Source organism: Equus quagga, chromosome 1 (assembly GCF_021613505.1).
Source record: "Equus quagga isolate Etosha38 chromosome 1, UCLA_HA_Equagga_1.0, whole genome shotgun sequence".
Taxonomy (NCBI): Eukaryota; Metazoa; Chordata; class Mammalia; order Perissodactyla; family Equidae; genus Equus; species Equus quagga.
This window is the reverse complement of record NC_060267.1, coordinates 17,790,683-17,809,237: the sequence shown is the minus strand read 5'-3', so window position 1 is coordinate 17,809,237 and position 18,555 is coordinate 17,790,683. Positions and strand designations below refer to the sequence as shown.

Here is an 18,555-nt window from a genome sequence, read left to right as displayed (position 1 = left end):
CAAACGTGGTTTTAGAGCCTCAATCATTATATGTTTAGATAATAATTAGCAGCTACATTGAAAATAGGAATCCTTATTTTGCTTTACTAAAGCCACATACTATGCATAACAATTCGGTAAGTTAGAGTATTTCTAGTAGGTTTATGGCCTCTTTACTGCATCTTTTTCGTGTACAGATTTTTTTTGTTAAATGAATTTTTTTACTCTTTCATTGTATTTATCAAGATTCAGAAATTTGATTCTTCTTTTTTTTTTGAGGAAGATTAGCCCTGAGCTGGCATCCATGCCCATCTTCCTCTATTTTATATGTGGGACGCCTACCACAGCATGGCATGCCAAGCGGTGCCATGTCCACACCTGGGATCCGAACAGGCGAACTCCGGGCCGCCGAGAAGCGGAACGTGCAAGCTTAAACACTGAGCCACTGGGCCAGCTCCTGATTCCTCTAAGAGCCATAGTTTTTATTAGCTATTTTCTTGGGTAGGGACATATCTGGTATTTTCAGAATTGAAAAAAAGAAGGGAAAGTAAGTATGTAAATACATAGATTTTTTTTTATTAAAATGCTTATCAAATTAAATGCTATTCACATGGCAGGAAGTCCAGGCTATCACAAGCTCTTCACAGCTCTTTTCTGCCGTCAGTCAGAGATTAATAAGCTCTATCTAAATTCCCAAGTCACAGTCAAGTCAGCTCCGAAGGCAAAGCGGGGAGTATATTGCTCTAGTGAAGGCAGAAAGGGGGTATGACGATATAGTCTGTAGAGAATTTTTTTAAAAAAATAATAAATTTGACTAAAACACATATGCTTTCTATTACTCTGGCAATTCTAAACAATGTCAGCCGTACTGCCACTACTACCACCATTTCAAGGCCCAGCCTTTGCTCCCAAGATATGAATGAACCTTGGCATAGAAAAGGACATTGTGTCTGAGCTTTCTCCTTTTTCCCAAATGGAGTTTCAGTTGATAAAAGGAAGCAATCAAAAAATATATGGCAAGCTACAGAGTGGAATTATGGAAACAGTGTTTCATTGGTTCTTACATATGTCATGTTAGTTGCATAGTATGGAAACTCAAACTCCAGTAAACATTTGGTTTATTATATTAAAGGTACAGGGGAATTTCATGGGACATAATTGCAGAAACTAGTTAGGCTTCCCAGAAGCTGAGTCTTCTCAGTAACTGTGTCTGGGGTCTCTGCACTGCTACCTATCCAGAGTCCTGCTTTGGCTGACCATATTTGGGTGTTGGTGATACCTTCAAGGCCAATTCGTTTTTTTTTTTTAAACCCTGTGAACCAGGGTCAGTCGTAAGAATTCCCTCCAGGTAAACAATTTGTGACAACCTCCTGATAAATGACTCAGTGTGTTCAGTTAATTTTCAGGAAAGCTTGAATTCCCAGTATCTGCAGGTCATAAGCTTGAGTAATTAATTCCATGCCCTTTGAATCCACCTTCTAGTGCCTGCCATCCATGGGAGGGGCCTGTGGTTGAGAAGACAGTTAAAAGTAACTTTCTGGAAAGGGTGTAAAGTTTTTGAAGGGTCATTAATATACTTGAGAAGGATTGAACCCTGTTGTTTGGTTGAATGAGGTGAGAGAAGTGTATTTTGTGCATCCTGCTTTCTTCTTCTCCCTCCACCTTTTGAATACCCTTCTCCTCCCCCACCCCGCACACCATGATTCATTTCTGCTTTTCCCCTCTGTGTCTGTGATTAGATGATGTATGCAGAAGATCAGTTTAGATGGTAATATGTTAAATAGTTATGTTGTGGACGTTAAGAATATAGGGCAGATTGCTGTTTTTGACTTGGAGGAAAAAATTTCTAGTGATAGAATCGTTCAGATTCAAAGGTCTCTGCCACAGCTTAGATGGCAGTAAAAATTATATTGCTTTAGATAACTCAAAAATTTGCTCTAGATAAACATGTGCTAATATCAAAGATATATAAATAGTTTGAGTAAATTTTATGACATTTGGAAGTAGTTTGGGGTAAAGAAATATTTCTATATTAATAGTGTTTTATAGAGATATGTTTTTTATTGTATAGGTAGCTAAATTTTATATAGACATTTCAAGTTCATCTACTTAAAAAAGATTTATATTTCCAAATGAGCGAAAAACTTAAAAGAATTGTCCATTAATTAAATGTGAAGAAAACCCCAATAATAAATAAATAATAAATATTAAATAAATATTTTTATCTGAATTTGTAATTTTAATACACTGACTTTTAAAATTTACAAATAGATCCTTTGATTATTTAGCAGGTAACATCTAAAGGAACTGGTTTAAATCCTAATGCCAAAGTATGGCAGGAAATTCCTCCTGGAAATACTGATGCCACTCCAGTAACGCAAGGAACTGAAAGCTCTTGGCACGAAACAGCAGCCACATCGGGGTCTCATCCTGAGGGTAAGTCCTAAATATTTCATTATGACAAATCATTTTCGTTAAACATATGACCAAACCAGTTCATAGAACTTTGGGGTACATCCTTTGATTACTTGATTAAATATATTAAGGTAGTGGTGAAAGGTTAAAGGTAGTGGTAAAATCATGCACAATTAATGTTAAATATAAATGTTTAACATAGTTTGTACATAATTCTCATTTGTATCCAGTATGAATGGATTGTCCCTAATTTAAAATAGTAGCTGTATCTTTGCGTTCAGCATTTAACCCATTTATAATGTGGTATTTATAAATTGGGGTTTCTTTTCTTTTTGAGGAAGGTTAGCCCTGAGCTAACTACTGCCAATCCTCCTCTTTTTACTGAGGAAGACCAGCCCTGAGCTAACATCCATGCCCATCTTCCTCTCCTTTATATGTGGGACACCTACAACAGCATGGCGTGCCAAGCCATGCCATGTCCGCACCCGGGATCCGATCCGGGGAACCCCGGCTGCTGAAGCAGAACATGCACACTTAACCGCTGCGCTCCTGGTCCGGCCTCTATAAATTAGTTTTGATCTACCATCATTGGCAATGCTGTTTACTCTTGGACCTTGGGCAAATGACTTAACTTCTCCGTGCTGCTTGTTTCCTTCATCTTTAAAACAATAATAATAATAATAATTGCTTTTGGCATAGGATTTTCTGAGGATTGAGTGAGTAAGGTGCATGAAGCTGTCTGACACATAGATAGCGCCATATAAGTTTAAGCTGTTGTTAGTCATTTTAGCTTATCCATAATGGTCAAAACTTATCTCCTTTGGGAAGAGAACTCCTACTTAAAACCATGAAGACATTTTCTGAACTAGTAGAATTCCTTGAAATCTTGTTATAGAAGACATGGAGCCCAGATAGGATTTAAAGAATTCCTATTTACTTTCAGGATGTTTTCTTTAATGCAGGTAATACAGAGCTTTCAGATGATATGTGTAAGGAATATGAAGTAATGTATTCATCTTGTGAAACCACAAGAAATACTACAGGCGTTGAAGAATCAACCGATGGAATGATTTTAGGGCCAGAAGATCTGAGTTACCAAATATATGATGTTTCCGGTAAACTTTATGGTTTTTTTGGTAAAATGAGAATGCAGTATGCTAGTCTTTTTCTCCCTACAGTCTCTCTATCATTGCTCTAATAGACATATGGTATTGATCAGTATATTTTCTTTTTGGAAAAGAAGTTTATGTTAATGAAATATTAGATGATTGTCATAAATACTGTTTTCAAATGACCAGACATGAAAACTGTAATTTAAAAAGAATGTTTCCTTTAAAGATCCTGTTAAACAAAAGTGTGAAATTAAAAGGAAAAAATAGTTAAAAGAGACCTAAATTACAATCTTTCAGAGGGTACAAGTTTCTTGGTCTGTTAGTTGGGATCAGTACAAATTCTGTCAGTTTTCTCATTGCTCTTGTCAGTGTGAAATGCATTTATAAATGTGAAATTGCAGGGATTAATTTTGAGTAATAGGCTGTATTAAAAACATGGTTCTACTGCAATTCAACTTGTGAAATGTTTTTTTCACATTCATTTAATTAGCAAGGATTAGTAGTTCCTTGGATTTAATATGGATGAAATTTAAAAGAAACTAAAAATGGACCGTAGACACTGACTACCTAAATTTATTTTTCTAATTTCTAAAGGGTCTCTTTGGAAAATAGGCATAATAGGGAGTAGGCATTTCTATCACTGCTTAGTTCTGTGACTAGTCAGGTGTATAAAGGTTTGTCCTCAATTTCCTTATTTATTATAAATATTTGGACTAGATTTCTGAGGTCTGTCAGCTTGTAAGTTTATTTCTCAAGTGGAATTGGGTGGTATTTCCATAAAGTAATTTAAGGTGGTGGGTTCTGCTCCCTACTTGTGGTCATGATATCCCTGGTCACTGGCTACTTTGAACATAGAGTTGATTTAAGTGATGTCGCAAGTTGGTATTTAATAAATTTAGTATAATAAAATTGAAAGGTTAAATGAAGCTGTTGCTCATTTAGCTAGCATTTGGGTGGATGAATTTTATATTAGAAGGATTGTATATACATAAAAATAGAATGCTTCTTATATTCATTTTTAATGAAGTTAATATCTAATATCACTTTGAATCTTGAATAGTAAGACAAGGTAGTGGTGAAACCATGCACAAAATTTATTTGTCTTTGCATACATCCTATTGTCTGTGTTTTTAAAGGAAATTTGCCGACTTAATCATTACTGCTTTTTAAGAAGGGAACAAATTATATGCTTTGAGTCTGTAATATTTTGTGTAAGATTCTAGTAAGAGAGATGGTTTTGCAGGTTTGACTCCTGAAAAAAACTCCCATCTTCTGGGTTTAAATAATAGAAGGCTAGTAGAGAGTTGGTCTGATCTTTTGGATTTTTGAGTGCTTTAAATATCCTTAGGAAGATATAGTGTTTTAAAATCAAGGAAGGGAAAGAAAAGAGTATTAAAAGAGAGCAGTTTAAGGAGTGTGACTAACATCCGATTTACTACCAGCAATACGGATGTGTGTGTGTATATATATATATATCCTGCTTTGTTTAGCTAGTTTCTTTCTTCAAATTTAGATGACTATTTCTTCTGTTCTTTGTTTTCAGTAAAGGAATAGGTAGTTATCACATTTTTAAAGTATTTAGGTAGTTTTACAATATGGTAGCCAAGTGCTTTTGATATTAATAGTGCTTTGTTAATTACTTGATAAAATAGTTTTTAAACTGATGTGAAATCTATCTAAAGAAAGAAGAATAGATAGGTTGGAAGAAATTAGTCAGACCTTGTGCTCTCTGAATTCTAAAATTAATGAAGATAAGGTTTTGTGGTCCATTTTAGTTTATGCATACTTTGTGACTTATTCTGAGTACAACAATATGGAAAGTTTACCACCTATGGTAATTTGGTATTAACTTTTTCTTTCTTGTTTTCTATGATCAGGAGAAAGCAATTCAGCGATTTCTACAGAAGACCTAAAAGAATGTCTGAAGAAACAATTAGAATTCTGTTTCTCACGGTACACCGTAATTTTTTTATTGCTATTTCTTGTATTTTGAATTGTTTGGTTAGTAGATGTAAAATACCTGTGAAATAGAGTGGAATTATTTCCTTCAGTGATATATTTTGGTATCATTCTTCAGTATATCTCTTAACTAGATTTAAAGATAGAGTTTCCAATTGGCTATGCAAAAGATCTATTCACAGCAGAAAGATAATAAAATTTCTATTGGGTACTTTTCCTATGAACATATTCAGGTTTAGAGTTTTCAAAAAAGTGGTTATCTCTTAATTTATATTTTTAGTAGTTGGCTGTTCTAACCTTTGATAATAAAGTTATTTTTAGCAGGATATTTAGGTGGATGGGCATAGAATTTATATTACCAGTGTCTTCTATTAAATAAGGAGTTATTGCAGGCAAATGTTTCAAAATGTCTTATTTATAGATAAGAATTTATAGGTATATTTACAGCTTAGACATCATAAAACTTCAATATGTAGAACTTCCCCTTCTAAAATAAACAGAAGTTTGGATATGCATGCCAATATAATGCCTTCTTTGTTTCCTGTGTGTGGTGAGAGGTGGGATCAGTGAACCGATTTTTCAAACTAGAAACCTGGATTTTATCATAGACGTCTTTATTTTTTTACTCATAATACAGTTTCAACTCAGGTTGGTTCTTCATCCTAAATATCTCCTTTTTCTCCTCTTCCTTTTTCTTCTTTGCCTTTATAGTCTAGTACAGGCCCTAGGTTAAAAGCGAGAGCCTTCTCGCTTTCTTTTCTCTGGTCAGTTGTGCCTAAGATACAATTCATTTTCTGTAACATACTTGTAATAGATACTTTAAAATCTTTGCTTTTGTTTATGTGTGTGCTTATGTTTCTGAGTTTTTTCTGTCTATTCTGTCATAATTTCGTGCCTTTTTGCGTGTCTTATAAATTTTGATTATATGCTGGATATTACATATAAAAGAAGCTAGAAGCTGCAGGTGGCATAATTTTCCCCATTAGACAAGATTTGAGCTTTCTTCTGGTAGGCAGTAGCAGATTGATTGCTTCAGTCCAGTCAGGAATTGAGTTGGATCAGGGCTAAGCAGCCATTTTAATTAGACTTAGTCTACCTCTTAATTTATCTCTGTTCCTTAGGCATAACCTTCTTAGGCGGTTTTTTTTTTTTTTTTTAAGATTGGCACCTGAGCGGGGCTGGCCCCGTGGCCGAGTGGTTAAGTTCGCGCGCTCCGCTGCAGGCGGCCCAGTGTTTCGTTAGTTCGAATCCTGGGTGCGGACATGGCACTGCTCATCAGACCACGCTGAGGCAGCGTCCCACATGCCACAACTAGAAGAACCCACAACGAAGAATACACAACTATGTACCAGGGGGCTTTGGGGAGAAAAAGGAAAAAATAAAATCTTTAAAAAAAAAAAAAAAAGATTGGCACCTGAGCTAACATCTGTTGCCAATCTTTTTTTTTTTTTCTTTTCCCCAAAGCCGCCCAGTACATGTTGTATATTCTAGTTGTAGGTCTTTCCAGTTGTGCCATGCGGGACACCACCCCAACATGGCCTGATGAGTCGTGCCATGTCCGTACCTCGGATCTGAACCTGTGAAACCCCAGGCCGCCGAAGTGGAGTGCGTGAACTTAACCACTCGGCCACGGGGCTGGCCCCTAGGCTTTTGATTTAGAAGTTGACAGTTTTCTGTTACCTGAAACCTGAAACACCAAGGAAGAGTTAGTCTGATCTTCAGAGGTTTGAGATTAGCTCTTTATCCTCTTACCCCATATAGCTTCAAAATCTGGCAGATGTTTTGTGTTTGAGGCAAGGTTCCTTCTACTGGAACTTGCACAAGACCACAGAGATTTTACTCTTCCTTTTCAGCCTGACTCTCAGTCTTCCATCTTCCTCCTTAGAACTCAGTAAATGTCAAATGGGGAAAATCAGCTGTGTGTTGGGAGCTCCTTTAGTTTCTAATTCTTAATGCCAGTCCTGTGCAACTGCCTTAAAGCTCTGCAGTTTTCCCCTCTGGTCCAGGATCTGCAGATGCCTTCAGGAAAGAAAGATCATCTTTCTGAAATTTTGATTTTGTCCTTATAGCTTCCGTAGCTCTCCTTTATCTCCAAAAACATGATTTTTCTAATTTATCCAAGCTTTTTTAGTTGTTGCGGTGGGCGCTCTGACTTGTCATAATCTATCACATCCTACTCAGAAGTGTGATACAGTTCAAACCAGCTGGGCAGTTGACATTTGTAGCTCAGCAAAATTGCCATTAGCACATATCAGATGTTAGTCATGAATAGTCAAATCCTAGATGTTATGTCCGTTAATTTGACTACTTCTGATGAGGTAGTTTCTTTGAGAGTTTAACACACTGTTTTATAAGAATCAACTTGCTGAAAGACAGGGTTGATTTAGGCTACGATTTAGGCTACAACTTTTTAGTTGTGCAAATACTATGTTTATAGTTGTCTTATTTTCAAGTTCTTAAGCTTAAGGAATATCTTGTTGATTGGGGTGATTGTATGTTTTTCCTTTTATGCGGAAGTGAGTTTAACCTTTGCTGGTATCCTCTCTATTCTCTTTTTCCCTCCAAAAACAAATCACCACCACCTGTTGACGATTGTAACCTTAAGAAAGTAATTATTGCTCTATTTTAACATAATTTAAATGTAAAGGCATACGTTTTGCCAGACACTAGGACTGTGAAACACATTTTTGAACAACAAAGATCCTTCATGGAACCTATATTCTGTCTAGGGGAGAAAAAACAGTAAACATAAAGAGTAAGCAACTTAGAAATGTGTTAGGTGGTAAGCGATGTGGAAAAAATAAAGTTTTGAGATAAAAAATTTTTAAAAAAGTAGAGCAGTGTAATCAAGGGAAGGGGAATCAGGAATGTTTGAGTGGTCATTGGGAAGGTGGCTTCAAAAGATGCGATGTGAATAACAAGACAGAATTTGATTTTACATAAGTTCGTTAAACAGGATTTTACGTGTAAGGTAGAAGGTAGAAGTGTTTGTATCTTCTTTTTTAAAAATGTATCAAAATAATCTTGTCTTATTTTTAAATGTTTTAAATTTATTATTTAAATTTAAAGAGAAAGTCAAACATACTTATTTGAAAAATGTAAACATTCAGAAATTTAAAGTCCTCTACAATCCAAATCATGGTTTAAACTATAATTTTTCCCACATGCATATTCTTTTTTTTTTTTTTTAAAGATTTTATTTTTTCCTTTTTCTCCCCAAAGCCCCCCCGGTACGCAGTTGTATATTCTTCGTTGTGGGCCCTTCTAGTTGTGGCGTGTGGGACGCTGCCTCAGCCTGGCTTGATGAGCAGTGCCATGTCCGCGCCCAGGATTCGAACCAACGAAACACTGGGCCGCCTGCAGCAGAGCGCGTGAACTTAACCACTCGGCCACGGGGCCAGCCCCTGCATATTCTAATATCAATGATAAAGTGTTAGAAGGTGGAACTACACTGTGGAATATTTTATAATATACTTTTAATATTAAGCCTCTTTCCATATCAGTATAATTCCATAAAATCCCTTGTTCAGAACTATTGGGCCCTATGTATTTGGGGATTCAGGAACTTTCTGGAGCCTGTTAGAGTATATCTGTTGTATATTATATGTTTTCATAGTTCACTGTATAATTTCTGATAGCGTGATTTTGTTTTCCTAGACTTAGTTGACAAAGTGAGTGAGGCGCCTCTTTAGGAGCTTTTTAAGAATTGTTTATTTTATACAACTGTTGTTTCTGTTTATTCCTTTCAGAGAAAATTTGTCAAAGGATCTTTACTTGATATCTCAAATGGACAGTGATCAGTTCATCCCAATTTGGACAGTTGCTAATATGGAAGAAATAAAAAAGCTGACCACAGACCCTGATCTAATTCTTGAAGTGTTGAGATGTATGTAAATCATAGCTTTTAGCTTTTTTTTTTTAAAGATTTTATTTCTTTCCTTTTTCTCCCCAAAGCCCCCCAGTACGTAGTTGTATATTCTTAGTTGTGGGTTCTTCTAGTTGTGGCACGTGGGACTCCGCCTCAGCATGGTTTGATGAGCAGTGCCATGTCCGCGCCCAGGATTCGAACCAACGAAACACTGGGCCACCTGCAGCAGAGCGCGCGAACTTAACCACTTGGCCATGGGGCCAGCCCCTAGCTTATTTCTTAAAGTCAAAAATTAAATATTCTTTTGATTTCTGATCATATAGGGAATTGTTGTTAACTTCCTATTTTTCGCTCTTCTGTCCCAATAGTTTGTTTTTACTGACTGGTATATATAGTTTCTATACCAGTTCTACACCTTGGTGGTTCATCTTGTTATAACTCACTTACTCAACTATAAGCAGTTAAATCTCAGTTTTTTTGGCTATGAAAAAGCTATATGTGTCATTATCACACCTTGTAAAGCAATCTATTTCAAACTTTTGAACCCAAGTAAGAAGTAAATTTTACATCACAGCCCAATACACACACCATATACCCATACACAACTGAATTGTCAGTCACAGATTAATACTAAATGCTTGCAGTGAACTCATTTCTTTTATTCTAAATTGATTTCACAACCTATTAAAGAGTTGCAACCTGCAGTTTGTTTGGTAAAGAATTTATATTTTTAGATTGGGTGTCTAAGGACTTTTAGTGATGTTTGTGTCTTATGTCAGTATTTCTTGGTAACCTTTCTTCTATGGGTTTTGTTAACTACCTTAGTGAATAAAGGCAGATCTTCACTTTTATATGAAATGTGTTGTTGAAAGTGTTTAAAAGTTAAACATAGGAAGTCCAATAATACACCTGTATGGGAGTAGAGGATTTCTGTTCTCGGAGGGCTAAAAGCATTTATTAGATCTCTGATCGATTTGTGCAGACATCATTTCTTAAAATAACCCAGTCTTGTCAACATAAGAAAATTGGCCAGCCTCTAAGGGCTGGAACCTAGCGTTTACACCCAAGCTTTCTTCCTTAACTGCTTTTTTTAATCTCTCTACTTACATGTTCAGGGAGATGTGGCATGTTATCTCACCAAAGGGACTAGAAATAAAAGTTTTAGCTATGTGGTGCTATCTTCCTTCAGTATTTCCTCAAAATCAGCATCTAAAGGATACTTAGACTTTATTTTTTATTTTAATTTTTTTGCTGAGGAAGATTAGCCCTGAGCTAACATCTGTGCCAGTCTTTCTTGACTTTATATGTGGGTCACCACCACAGCATGATTGATGCATGGTGTAGGTCTGTGCCTGGGATCCAAACCTGCGAACCCAGCCGCTGAAGCAGAGTGTGCTGAACTTTACTACTACACCATGGGGCTGGCCTCAAGACTTTGATTATAAGAAGAATTTCTTCATATATTGGAGCTCATTACATTCCCCAGAGTAGTGTTTGGCTAATGCAAATACACTGATTTGTGTTATCTTGAAATAAAGAATTTGATAATTGTATACAGGGAAATTCCCTTATTAGATATAAATGTTGCATGCTCCCTGAAGGCTTCTGTTTAACCCCAACACAGTGCCAAGTCACAAAGTAGGTACTCTAAATATTTGTTCAAAGAGTAACATTAGAGAAGGTTCTTTGCTTGTTAATCTCAAAATATTCTCTTATAACTGTGATCTCTGATTCTACAACTTAATTTCTTTAGCATATTAACCTCTTCTGATTTATTCAGTTGGAAATAGAAATGAATAGTTTTTTAATGGAATTATTAATATCTCTACTTATCACTTTTGAATAAAACCTTCTTATAAATTTCAGCTTCTCCCATGGTACAAGTTGATGAGAAGGGCGAGAAAGTGAGACCAAGTCATAAGCGTTGTATTGTGATTCTTAGAGAGATTCCTGAAACAACACCAATAGAGGTAAATCAAATTATTAAGCACTGCTAAAGCTAAATCTTCTTTAACTGCTTAAATTGAAGGAGGTAAACAAGGAAAATGTAAGTCAGTGCCCTCATATCAATTACTCTGAATAGGATAAATACTAATTTGTAAATTCTGAAATACTGGAAGAATAGAAGATATAATTCTGTGTTCTTAGAAGGGTAGACTGAATATTGCAGTGATGCTAATTCTTGTGTCTTGATTTGACTGAATGACAATTAAAATATAAATAGGCTCTTTTAGCAATTTGAGGATTCATCTGAAAGAATAAACTTACACAGGAATGAAGAAGAAAAGTGTGAATAAGGATTAGAGTCAGGACTAATCCTACTGGTTAACAAAATATAAAGCAAAACTGCAGTCACAAAGATGGTGTGGTACAGGTACAAGAATAAAACAGTATTTGAATGAAACAATATAATCCAGAAGTGGACCTTTTTATATAATAATGTATGTATGGTAACATTTGTTTAATAATTAGGTTCTACCATGTATTGTGCAATATACTTTACAGTTATTTAAAGCCTAAGGTTTTATTGTTTGTCTTACAGATAAAGTAACTGAGCCTTAGAGTGGTTAAAAAACTTACCCAAGGACATGTGGGCTGTTTAAATGATAGGGTCTGGATTTGAACTTGATCTCTCTAATTCCGAAGCCCATATTTCTTAACCGCTAAGCCACAAAGCTTCACACTAAGTTGTCATGTTAAGGCATAATAAATTAGAGGTGGGGAGGATTAATCAGTAACTGATATGGTGATTGATGAGCGATTTTAAAAAGAATTTTTAGACCCTTGCCACGTAACAGATTTGAGACATTAGTAGTTAATCTTTTTGTCCACAGTCATTCAGTATTAAACCTCCAGAATGAAGATTTCCAAGCTTAGAATTAGAGAAATTAGAAAAGTAACTCTTGCTAGATAGATCTTTGATTGAAAATTATGAACTCTATGTCTAAAGTAACAAATCGAAAGGAAAGTTGCAGGATGGGAAGAATATTTGCAGTGCTAAGAAACAGTGTAGAGTATGTGAGCCTGAACTCTAGAGCCACGCTGCCTGGATTTGAGTTCCAGCTTTTTTACTTGCTACCTCTGTGACCTTGGATAAGTTACTTAACCTTTTCTGCCTCTGTTTTCTCCCCTGTTAAATGGAATAATAGTAATAAACAACTCATAAAATTGTTGTGAGAATTGAGTTAGTATATAGAGAGCTTAGAGCAGCACCTGGCATATAAAACACTCTTAAGGTTAGCCATTATCATTTATATAGTTATCGTAATGCATATTCTGAGTACATAAGAGCTCACACACATGAAAAACAGTAAATAAAAGGAACCAGGCAAAAACATTGTTCATTAAAAAAGAAGTTAAGGAAAGGCAGATGACTAAAATAGCCAGGAAAAGTCGACCTAGGCAGTAATCACTGAAATTCAAATTTAAAATAAGGGGATTTAGATAGTGACCTTAAAGGTTCCTGTCAGGTAGAATAAATTTTTGATTGCTTTAGATCCAGGCCTCTCTTCTTATACTTAGTAAAGTAAATCTGTGAAAAGAACTCTTCCTAAAGAATGACAAAGGCTGAAAATAGAGATTTTTTTAAATTAAGAATTAAGTAAATTAATCAATTCTTTATACACTTTAAGCGAATTAGAAGTATTTGGAGAATATCTTTGGATTTTTGGAAGCAGAAATCAGTGGGTGACAGTCTAACAGTTCCACAGATAGCTCTCCAAAAAGGTAATTCTGGACTAGAGGGGAATTTTATTAACTGAACTTGGTGATTTTTCACCACTGTCACAAAACTCAACTGGTTGCCCACTTATTTCAAGTAGCATTTGACCTAAGAAAATTTCAGCACAAGTAGAGATATTCTCTTTTCTTAGTGCAGTGTATTTAAAAATTTGAGGGAGTTAGAATACAGATTAGACTTCACTGCTGTCATATTGATTGTCTAATCAGTTTAGTAATTGTCTCTTTTTAAATTGGTACCTAGTGATATGTTGATATGGGACAGTTTGACCTAACCAGATTCTTTTTATATTTGGGAATTATTGGTTACTACTAAATTTCTCCTTGAACTCAAGTAAGTATTAGATGAAATGAAATTTGAAGGTATACAAATCTGGGTTTGAGTTCCACTTTGATAGTGTGAGTAGGTTAAACAATTTGAGCTGCCCTTTCCTCAACTATAAAATGGAGATGATAAAATCTTCAGCACAGGGCTGTTTTCAGGAGTAAATCTCAGTCTCTCTCTCTGGATGGTTTTTCAGTAGATGTTTCCTTTCAAGCTGGTATACAGTTCTGAGTTTTGGTAATCATTTTTTCTAAATCCATATATTTGTTGGAGTTTTAGTTTTCAGTTATATCAGTTATGGAAAAGAAAAGATATCTTTGCAGAGAGTTCATGTCTATGACTCTGATGTAGACAAAGTATCTGGATTGAATGAAAATACTTAGCACCTAGACAGTGTTAATGGAGGGCATCGTTTTTTCAGGGGGATGATGGCAGGACTGGTGAGATTTTACTTTAAGGAAAATTTAGTTTGCCACCAGGAGTGAAAAGCTTCCAGTTTTGCTGATTATAAAATAAAGTTTCACCCCAAAATCATATACAAAATTTACACTGTTAACCATGCGTGTTTTGTTTCAGAACATAATCTCAGTTGAAGATTGGGCAGAAGGCATAAACAGTTAACAAGTAAAGAAGTGGAAAGGACCAAAAGACATGAATGGGAAAAAAATGACCATTGTTGATATATTTTTTAGAGTTAACTGAAGTTTTTCTCTTTTAGGAAGTGAAAGCTTTGTTCAAAAATGAAAACTGCCCTAAGGTGATAAGCTGTGAGTTTGCACACAATAGCAACTGGTATATCACTTTCCAGTCAGACACAGATGCACAACAGGTAAGAAGAAAACTTTTCTTCTGATTTCAGCTCCTGGTGGTAGAAGAAGCAGTGGTATATTTTAATTGAGAAAATGTGTGCTTATAGTAATGTTTCTAAAGACTGTTAAGCACCTTGTTCACCTTTTTGGGTTTGCTTATTAATTTGTTTTCTTTTTAATCATCTTCCTAAAGCTTTTTTAGTTTCAATTTAAGAGCAGTTTGTTTCCTATCAATAAAAAAATTAACACATAATTTTTAAAATTGAGATGGAGATTGGGAACCATGTACTCAGTGATTAGTATTTCTAGTACATAGTAGGCCCATATTAAATCTGTAACTTCTGTTTCGATTCTTGGAATTTTGACATAATTATTTTACTCTTAATTATTTTCATGTCCTACTTAAAGATAAGAGAAGTAATTCTCTTTTAAAACAAAAATATGTCTAATAGCATTTTAAAACCCCTTACTGATTTATTTATTTGTTTGTTTGGTGAGGAAGATTGGCCCTGAGTTAACATGTGTTGCCAATCTCTTTTTGCTTGAGGAAGATTGTCCTTGAGCTAACATCTGTGCCAGTCTTCCTCTATTTTGTATATGGGACACAGCCACAGCATGGCTTGATGAGCCGTGTGTAGGTCCACACCCAGGATCCAAACCTGTGAACCCTGCGCCCCCAAAGCAGAGTGCACAAACTTAACCACTATGCCCCTGGGCTGGCCCCTGATTTTTTTTTAATTATTAATCTTAGAAGGCTGTCTGATTGAACCGGTTTTAAATTGACGTGTAATGATATTTTAGGTCTGTTTTGAATTTTGTGTATTTTCTCTGCAGTAATCCATAGTAGCCATTCTACAATAAATACCAACTAGCTGAGGTCTTAAGTTTTTACTTTTTAATTCTCTATTACCTGCATAACTGAATCAACTTGAGGATTTTTTATTGTTTAGTTTAGAGCTAGTTCCTAATACAGAAATCTCTTGATAGAGTAAAGATGGCTTTAATGATATGTTTGAATACTAATGAAAGTTCCTTTCTGCTTTGTTAACAGGCTTTTAAATACTTAAGAGAAGAAGTTAAAACATTTCAGGGCAAGCCAATCATGGTAAGAAACATTTGTAAGTAGAAGCCAATGTGAAACAAGGTTTTTTGTTGTTTGAAAATTTTAATAACACAGATAATATTTTATAAAACCCGTAATGATTTTAAAGAAATTTCTGGCCCATGTTATGTGCATCTTCAGAAAATTAGTTGATAGAGCATCAAAATACTTTCTATACAACTGTTCTTTCCAAAGGCATGATTTTTAGTTGAAGTCATGAAGTTAGATGCTGATTGACAACATGTAAGATAAGCCCAGATCTCAAAATGAGAAGCAGGAATAATTTTTACTAATAGAGGTGGAAAACATTCTCAGTACTTTCAACCTCATCTCAATTAACTGCATCAGCACATTAACATTCAGCCATTTAGGAACCTGGGAATTGTCATTGATGATACTTGCTCACTCCTCTTACACTTAATCTGTTCTTGCATCCTGTGAAATCTGCCTTCAAAACTTCTTTCAGTCCTTATTGCCATTGTTTAGGCTTGAACAAGTGGAGTAACCTTTTAACTTTTATGCCTTTAGCTTTTCCCCCCTTATAGTCCATGCTCTGCGTTGCTATCAGAGCTACTATCTAAAGTAGAATCCTAAACATTCACTTAATTTGACATGCTCCTCATTCCGTATGTAATATAATAATTATTATTTGTAAATGCAATACATTATTTTTACTAACTCTTATTGAGCTTTGTCAGTTTTTATGCTAAGCAGTTTATATGTATAGACTCATTTAATTCTTAGAAGAACCTAAAAAGGTAGGTACTCTTGTTTTCTCCATTTTGCTAGTAAGGAAAGTGAGGCATGAGTCACCCACCCAGTGTCACACAACTATTCAGTGGAAGAACCAGACTGAAGGCAGCTTACATTTATTAAGAAGTTATATGTTGGGCACTGTTCTAAGAACTCGACATATTTAAATCCCATTATTTCTGTGTGGTAGGTGGTAATATTACTTTCCACATTACAGATGAAGATATCTGCCAGTTGTCTTTCTATTTGCTCTGCCTATAATGCTCTTCTTTCTATTTCCCTTACCTGCTTGAGGTTATAAAGATATTCTCCTAGGTTTTCTAATAGCTTTAAAGTTTTATATGTCAGGTTTAGGTCTTTGATACATCTGGAATTAACTTGATGTATAGTATAAAATAGGGATCTAATTTAATTTTTTTCCACATATGAAAAGGCAGTTGTCTCAACACTTATCTGTTGAGTCGTCTGTCCTTCCACAACTTGTCTGTAATATTGCATCTATCAGATCTATTTCAGGTTCTCTATCAATCTTTACTTTACTGAACCAATATCACCGTTTTAATTACCATGGTTTTATAGTATCCTTATCATCTTATGCATGTTCTCCTACCTCGTTCTTATTTTTTAGAATTGTCTTGGTTATTCTTAGACCATTACTTTTCCTTATGAATTTTAGAAGATTTGTTTAATACCAACAAACAACAAAACAAAAGCCATACTGGAACTAATGGGATTACATTTAACTTATTGGTTAAATTGGGGACAATTGGCATTTTTACTGTACATTATTCATTATTATAGTAACTTTATTATGATCTATTTCTCTATTAATTCAGGTCTGTTGTGTTTAATTGCTTCCTTAAAGTGACTTTTGTTGCTTTTTTCCCTCTCCTTGGTATCCTACTGATTTTTTAAAACATGTTATTTGCATGCAGCAACCTTGCTGAACTCCTTTATCATATCTAATGTTTTGTTGTGTCTTTTGGATTATCTGCCTAAGAGATCATAGCATCTACAAATAATCACTATTTTGATTATTCCTTATACTTTTTAATTCTTATAGCATATTGCTTTTTCAGAGATCTCAGGTATAGTGATAAATGTGTACATATATTTTTTCATTGTGAAAAATGAAATTTTTTCTTCTTTATCTGCCATTTTGTTTTTTGTTTATGGTTCTTTTGATTAGCCATCACATAGCAATGTTCTTACTAGGAGATTCACAGATTCCCAGTAATTTTAGTACTGTTCATTAAAACCAAATGACGTAGCACCGGAAAAGATGGGTGTAGGAGCCAGAAATCCTATATTCCAGCCCTTGATGCTGCTTTCAGCCACAAGCTCTTTGATCTTGAGCATTTCAAGTTACCTCTTAAGGTCCTGATTTGTTTCTTTGAAATGCGCATGCTTTTTATTTCTGAAGTTCTATGATTCAAAAGCAGTGATATTGGAGGACAAAGGGATTAAGTGAATGTTGATCTACCTGTTTCTTCACGTATTGATAATTTCATTGAGGCAATATTTCATCCTGTTTTAATTGCTTTTTATGACTGCGAATATTAAGTTTTATCTGGGTTTCATATAGATGATATATATTACTGAATATATGTCATAGAATATATAGTTTTTTCTGTATATATTTCTGTTTTATATTTACTATTTCAGAATTTTGAGTTTGAAGGTAAAACCTGCATGTGGTGGTTGCCCAGAAACTGATGATTGGATAAAGAAGATGTGGTATATATACACAATGGAATACTACTCAGCCATAAAAAAAGACAAAATTGGCCCATTCACAACAACGTGGATGGACCTCGAGGGTATTATGTTAAGCAAAATAAGCCAGTCAGAGAAAGACGAACTCTATATGACTCCACTCATAGGTGGAAGTTAGTATATTGATAAGGAGATCTGATCGGTGGTTACCAGGGAAAAGGGGGGTGGGGGGAGGGCACAGAAGGGGAAGTGGTGTACCCACAACATGACTAACAAAAATGTACAACTGAAATCTCACAAGGTTGTAATCTATCATAACATTAATAAAAAAAAAAAAAAAAAACCTGCATGTGGTAAGAAAGTCAAACAGTATTAAATAATTAGTAATAAATAAATAATTTAAATCTCCTTCTCCCAGATTCCTCCAGTCCTTTTTGCCAGAGGTGACTAGAGATCACAGTTTTTTCTGTGTCCATGTAGGAATTTTCTTTCTGTCTGTCTTTACATGAATGGAATGTACAATAGACATCATCTTTTGTTTTCACTTAATAGATGTTCAAGATCTTTTTTCCTCCCCAAAGCCCCAGTGCATAGTTGTATATTCTAGTTGTAAGTCTTTCTAGTTCTTCTGTGTGAGCCACCACCACAGCATGGCTACTAATAGACAAGTGACGTGGTTCTGCAACCAGGAACCGAACCTGGGCTGCTGACTCAGTGAAAGCGCTGAACTTTAACCACTAGGCTGTCAGGGCTTGCTCAAAGATCTTCAAGATCTTTTC

General features: G+C 35.1%; 1 protein-coding gene across 3 annotated transcripts in view; it reads left to right on the top strand.

Moving 5' to 3' along the window:
- Nucleotides 1-18,555, top strand: part of LARP4 (La ribonucleoprotein 4) — a 65,597-nt gene that overhangs the window by 17,882 nt on the left and 29,160 nt on the right. For 2 of the 3 annotated variants that reach the window (XM_046663973.1, XM_046663992.1), the window contains 7 exons: nt 2,268-2,415; nt 3,357-3,509; nt 5,384-5,459; nt 9,215-9,351; nt 11,200-11,303; nt 14,115-14,225; nt 15,257-15,310. In XM_046663973.1, the coding sequence (XP_046519929.1) occupies nt 2,268-2,415; nt 3,357-3,509; nt 5,384-5,459; nt 9,215-9,351; nt 11,200-11,303; nt 14,115-14,225; nt 15,257-15,310 (783 nt within the window). The remainder of the gene's footprint in view (nt 1-2,267; nt 2,416-3,356; nt 3,510-5,383; nt 5,460-9,214; nt 9,352-11,199; nt 11,304-14,114; nt 14,226-15,256; nt 15,311-18,555) is intronic. The other variant, XM_046663982.1, reaches the window with a different exon arrangement.